This window comes from Vanessa tameamea, chromosome 27 (genome assembly GCF_037043105.1).
Source record: "Vanessa tameamea isolate UH-Manoa-2023 chromosome 27, ilVanTame1 primary haplotype, whole genome shotgun sequence".
NCBI lineage: Eukaryota > Metazoa > Arthropoda > Insecta > Lepidoptera > Nymphalidae > Vanessa > Vanessa tameamea.
Window position 1 is genome coordinate 6,005,981 of NC_087335.1, and position 7,132 is coordinate 6,013,112.

At 34.7% G+C, this 7,132-nt stretch overlaps 1 protein-coding gene across 1 annotated transcript; it reads right to left on the minus strand.

The window, feature by feature from the left end:
* Positions 1–1,546: 1,546 nt before the first annotated feature.
* On the minus strand, positions 1,547–6,247 carry LOC113392092 (uncharacterized). The gene is made up of 6 exons (XM_026628369.2): positions 6,067–6,247; positions 4,946–5,221; positions 3,599–3,756; positions 2,980–3,235; positions 2,315–2,461; positions 1,547–1,681 (listed from the first exon to the last, which is right to left on the minus strand). Exons 1-6 carry the CDS (start codon positions 6,235–6,237, stop codon positions 1,547–1,549), a joined length of 1,143 nt encoding a protein of 380 aa, XP_026484154.2. The 5' UTR covers positions 6,238–6,247.
* Between the last annotated feature and the right edge of the window lie 885 nt (positions 6,248–7,132).

The window sequence follows — 7,132 nt, forward strand, 5'->3', positions numbered from 1 at the left end:
TTACACAGATATATTCACAACAGTCATCAATATCGATTCGTTAATAAATAATTTACAAAAACACGCATAAATCACTGAATCTATTAAAAAAGAATAAAGATAATGTTGGAAATTAGCGATTCGTCGCAAATGTGGTGCGCGGGAAATCTTGAATGTAACTGTCGATTCAAGATGGCTGCCGTGCTACCATCGACGCGACGCTTCACTAGAGCGCCGTTCAACTCCCATTGACATTCTTTTCCAACCAGTATGAATAAACAAGATGGCGCATCATACGCCGTCAAATACATTTTTAAATTTTTGTTTTGTTCGGTGCTGGCTGGCACTAACCTCAAAAAATTGTCGACGTGTGTACTGAATTATGTATATTTTAGACAAATCCGTTTTTGAATTTTGTTTGCCTTTCCGTAAGTCCCAAAAAATATATATTTTTATTTTTTAGCTTACTAGCTGTTTCTAATTTTGAAGTCTGTTTAATTTTCTTATAAATTATTTTTATTTCTTAGTTTTTAGTGGATTAAGTTAACATAGAAGTAAATACTAGTTGAAATGCTAGTTAATAATAATAGGTTAATATAGTATAGGGAGTACGAGACCCATGGCATCACGCATCAAATTATTTTATTGCAGGAATTTTGGGACAAAGAGAATAATATTAATAAGAATATTTCATATTTATCTGTTCAGTAGTTCGTAAAGTACTATTACTGAACACTCTTTTGGACTTTTGCATCAACTTTATGGAATAAAACATAATAATAACTATACATATATTTTCTTACGTGTGATTTACCTAAATCTCTGAAAGTACGGGGCCAATTTTAATTAAACTTAGTGTTCCCTAAGTGGAACTGTACCTAACCTAAATAAAAAATGATCATCTCGATACGACTTTCAGTTTTCGAGAAATTCGTGGGCAAACATACAAACATACAGTTACGAAATTAAGCATATGTGCTTAGAAGCCTAAATGGATCATCATACTCAAATATAATACAATTCTATCAATGTTACAAATGTACATGTCGAACTGATAACCTCCTTTTTTTGAAGTTGGTTAATAATAAAAAACAAAATACATTAAAATATTTATTATATGATTTTTTTCTAGTGATCCTTGGGAATGCTAGTCGTAAGTTTTGTAAGTAAAATGTAACCTTAATATTTAAAAATGAACGGACTAGAAATCAATTAAATTGTATTTTATTGCTATTATAATAATAAAATATTTCGATATTATCAATTACTCTGAATCTTCTTAGCAAATGACCTTTACAAACAATAAAACGAACTCAATTGCGTATAAAAATCATTTTCATAGAATAGTTATCCCTATTAAAAAAAAAAGAGATCATGTGGGTTTTTTTTAAATCAAAATACGTTCAAGCTTGATAATAATCATCCAACAAATATATTTTGTGTCACGTGACAGACCAAACTTAAAAAAAAAAAAGGAATTATGTATATCTTATTATATTTAATTATAAAAGTAATTAAGAATACGCGGGTTACATCGAATTTAATTTAATTTATTTGAAAATTATGACTACGCTTGCAAAACTCTTTCTGGTTCTCGGCTAGACCTTGCCAATGTCGCATACCTCGCCACAATTTTGAATTTATCCTGCAATTTCTCTGACATTGATTTCATTGTGCTCTTTCTAGTAGATTCTGGTTTATACTAGAAATTGACATTCGAAAATTAAAAAACAAAGACTGTTTCATTTCAAATATAGTCAAATTTATTCTTAAATGAATAAAGGCACGTCTATATTCTTTTTTTTTATAATATAGGTTAGGTTAGACAAATTTCCAACCCCCATTTTACCCCCTTGGGGATGGAGTTATGTCAAATCCGTTCTTATTTGTCTACATCCTATAAGGAACCCACCAACCAAATTTCAAGTTTGTATGTTGTTATAGCTTCTGAGATATGGTGATGAATCAATCGGTTATATTTTGCAATGCAGTTATATACATACTAGATTTATGGAAAGTTAATCGAGTTAATATATTTCACATACATCCTACCACTTGGTGGTAAGGCCTTGTGGTAGCCCATCAAACAGACAAGCAACATACAAACATACACTTACGAAAACTATTAGAAAACTTTCTATTGTGTTTCGATTTAAACGGTGAGTGTAAATACTGATATAACAACTTATTTCCCAAGTTGGTGAAGCATTGGAGATGTAAGGAATGGTTAATATTTCTTACAGCGTCATTGTCTATATGCAATGGTGATCCCTCACCCATTTGCTCGTCCGCCTAAATTTTTATTTCAAATGACATAGCAAATTTTGCCACTCACCGGTAAATATTCTGAAGTTTCATCCAATTCTTGGACCATTTTTTCATTATTTACAGTTTCTTCACTAGCTTTCATTATATTTTCCGGTTCAATTACTTCGGCTTCTTCCTTAAATGTGTCACCATCTGACGATAAACTGCCGAAAACCTTAAATTCAACAATCATGATCATAATTAATCATTTAGAGATAACAAAACAAGTTACTTAAATATTGAATGAGCCTAAATCTTAGTGTTCGTTAAAATTTTGTGAGAAAAGTGTTTTTGATACTTTTAACGACAATTATTTTAGAATTTAAATATAAATACATTATAGTATAACAGTATAGTAAGGTTTTTGTTAAAGCTATAATAATTTAATTCCTCTCGTGAAATTATATTTGCCCGGATAATTCACATATAAATTCCATACATTTAAACGAATATCGTTTAAATTGTAATTCCAGTGAAAATTATAATTTTAATGTTGAAATTATGAAAGCTTTTCATGCGATAAAGACAATAAGAATTGATGCGAGATTTAAATTTTTTGTGTCAGAATCATAGGCAAAGATAAAATAAACCATCTATGATCCAGAATAGTCGTAACTCTGACTAGCGCAGTCTCTTAGTTTTCTAATGACCAAGAAAATGATAACATACAAGCAAAATAATATTTGTACGTACCGGAATTAGTGAAGACCGTTTAAACGGTTCAATATCTGGAGCGTGACCTCGGGGTACCAAGATAGGGTCAATGCAAAGGCGGTTATCCTCATTGGCATTGAAGATGAAGAATGACTGCGCGTGAGATGGCAAACAGCGCAAGAGAGCGTGACTTCCAGCCACGGAAGCACACAACAACACTACAACCACTGCTATTACTGGTGCGTAACCTAATTTTTCCACTGGCAAAGTGCATCTGGCCTTTCGTTCATCGAACCTTATTGTTATAAATTGAAAACATCTTAGAGGAATATGAAATAGTAAACATAGTATAATTTCATAAAAACACTTCACATATATATTATATATATATATATATATACCCAATGACAATGACTGCAGCCATTCAGTGGACATAGCGACATTTAGACAATTATAGTCTGTGTGTTAGTTTTTTACCTCATCATGTAAATATAACTGGACCTGATAAAGTCACTGTTTGGGGGATGAATATAAGATGAGTGGGCGGTGCCTACCCAGGCGGCCTTGCACAAAGCGCTACTGCCAAGTTGCTTACAAATCGTTCCCTGACACAGCCATGAGAGTTTGCTTTTTAAATTCATAGTAGTTGTTTTATTACCAGTCATCGACCCCGCAATTCTTGATGCCGTCGCAAACCACGCCGGTGGTGAAACAATAATTTATTTGGTCAACAGTACAAACTGTCTCATTCCTTTTATGACATCCACGTTTTGGTGCCATTCGAGCCGATGTGATGGTAACTTGGTAAAAGTTTGCCTGAAACATTAAAAAAATTAGAACTATATTTATATATGACGAAGGTAGCTTGTCTCAGCTTGTTTTTAAAAAAAACATGACGTCAGCATTGCTGACTTCATGAATATCAGGGTTTGGATTTCTGTCCATCCTCGAAGGTGTGAGATTAAACGCAAGAAACATTCTTCTTTGATTTATTACAAGCTTAGGGGGTCCGATCGCTTCGACGGCTCGAATAAGCCTCTCTATACGCGCGGGCGCTCGGCTTTTTATAACAATTTTTAAATTGGGTGGGGGAACTGATCACTCAATATAACACCTATTTATGGATGGTAAAATATTTCAGACTATTTTACCTTCTCAGAATTCACAAAATATTATTAATTTAATAATAAAACAGTTTTCAATCATTAAAATAATTAAAATCATCATTTCCGAACACGTGTTTTTCTTAAACACGTCGTTTCCCGCCGACATATAATATGAAAATCACATTATATGCAGTCATGTCTTGAATGAATGTCACTGAATATATTTTAATTGATTTAATACTCTAAAAGTATTTCATTAACAATTACATATTTGTCGTTTCTCAGTGCTCAAGTGTTGTGCTGGCTGCAAATTCTAGTCCCCAAGTTAAAATCTTAAATTGGGCCAATACAAGTTACCTAGTTTTTTCAGTTAGGAAATTTTCGGTAACGGCTTCGAGTTATGAAGTTGAATGTTTATGCCCAAGCATGAATGCATCCTTAGAAATTTAAGATTCCAATTTAACACATTATTGACTTTCTTCACAGTTTTTTTTTTTTTTTAAATATTGGACAACATCATATACATTACTCTGATCCCAATGTAAGTAGCTAAAGCACTTGTGTTATGGAAAATCAGAAGTAATGACGGTACCACAAACACCCAGACCCAATACTTAACTTTTCTACATCGACTCGGCCGGAAATCGAACCCGGGACCTCGGAGTGGCGTACCTATGAAAACCGGTGTACGCACTACTCGACAACAGAGGTCATCATATCATTATCATGTCTGTTAACGTTATCAAGAAAATATATACGTGTATTGGAGAAAATTCTTGGACATTTATTTTAGCCAATCAGGAAAATATCTGCGTTATTGATGCCTTTTATTATTTCAAGGTAGTTGCTACTGGACACGATAATTGTCGATCAATTTAAAATAAACCTAAATTACTCACATTGAGGTCAAGATTAATGCTGCTATTGCTCTTGAATAGAAAACGTAGTCGTTGCTTGACTGTGAAAACGAAATACGGCGAATACACTTCCCGGTCCAACAAATCACACAATCTTGTGCATCGCCATCTCTTTAGTATCGTTAAGGCGTCGCGGTTCACTTCACAGTTTGATATGACTGTCGTCGGATATCTGACCACTACGAGAAGGTACTCCGGTGATGAGGCCACGATTTCAACTAAACATTCGTAATCAATGTCGTTCAGTGTACGAAACAGCTAAAATAATATTTTATTCGTTTATTAATAAGTGCCTCGTTAGTCGGGTTTTTTATGATATAGTTTGGCGGACGAGCAAATGGGCTTCCTGATGGTAAGTGGTCACCATTGACACCACAGACAATGACGCTGTAAGAAATATTAACCATTCCTTATATCGACAATGCGCCACCAACCTTGGGAACTAATATGTTATGTCCCTTGTTCCTGTAGTTACACTGGCTCACTCACTCTTCAACGTGCTTCAGACGGGCTTGCACAAAGCCCTACCACCAAGTGAAATAATAAAAAACTTAACCGCTATTTCTATTGAGCAACTATCAGTAATTTATAAGTCTAAATGATGGCAAAGTACACAATACACTGCCTTGTCTCGGAAAGCACGTAAAGCCATTAAGCCCTGCGCTTCAAGTCTTTCAGACGTGTCGGATTTGCCGTCCTAACGTATAAGAGTCGAGTAATAAAATGTACGCTTGTGTCTGTACGCACACTTGTGTAATATGCCCTACGCATTGCTTATATATATATTATGTGTGCACATACACATTTTAATAATAATATATATTTGACGAACTCCGTCGTCGAGTAGTGTGTACACCGGTTTTCATGGGTACGCCACTCCGAGTTCCCGGCCGAGTCGATGTAGAAAAAGTTTTCTATGTTGTCTTGGGTCTGGGTGTATGTGGTACCGTCGTTACTTCTGATTTTCCATAACACAAGTGCTTTAGCTACTTACATTGGGATCAGAGTAGTGTATGTGATGGTGCCCAATATTTATTTATTAAAAAATAAAAAACTAATGTTGTATGTTGTATTTCAAAATAAAATAAGAATTATTAAGTTACCATCGTGATTGTATCGGACATGCCCATCCCGAAAGAAATGTCGAAACGTAGGTATTTCGAAAAAGCGCATTCGTGGGTTATATCCTTTGGCCTATACAGCAATAACAAGCCATTAGTAAACACCACTGATGGAATGCTTAAGATAACAATATATTTGAACAACACCACCATAATAACTTGAATATTTCTTTAGATATTTAATCAAATAAATTTCCTTATTTTTACATAATGCATTCATTTGGGCCATGCGTTTTGACAATTAAATACATCCTAGTCAAATTATCCTATTTCATGCAGTAGCCTGTTTTATGTTTAGAGGAAATTAAAATGTATAAAAAAATTAACAATATTTAAAACTTATTAATAACGTTTTGTTCTTTACATTTTTACATTTACACATGCAGCCTGTAAATTTCCCACTGCTGGGCTAAGGCCTCCTCTCCCTTTGAGGAGAAGGTTTAGAGCATATTCCACCACGCTGCTCCAATGCGGGTTGGTGGAATACACATGTGGCAGAATTTCATTGAAATTAGACACATGCAGGTTTCCTCACGATGTTTTCCTTCACCGCCGAGCACGAGATGAATTATAAACACAAATTAAGCACATGAAAATTCAGGCGTGCCTGCCTGGGTTTGAACCTTCTTTAGGGTTCTTTAGCAGAAATTAAATTAACTTGGTGTCATGGCTTTGTGCAAGCCCATCTTAGTAGATACCACCAACTCATCATCATCACCATTCTGTCACCAAACAGCAATACTTGGTAGTGTGGTTAAGAGGATGTGTGAGCCAGTGTAATTACGGGCACGAGGCACATGCAATCTTAGATCAAATGGTTGGGGCGCGTTCTTGATATGAGAAACGATTAATATTTCTTACAGCACCAATGTCTACGAGCAGCGGTGACCATTTACCCATCAGGCATCCCATTTGCGAGTCCAATTTTTTTTTATGTCATAGATATCGGTACCTTTGAAGTAAAAAAATGTATCTTAGGGCAAGGCGATGCGATGGAGCCGGTTCCCCTAAACTTAGGACGCCCTAGAAGCAACATATTTATAAGTGA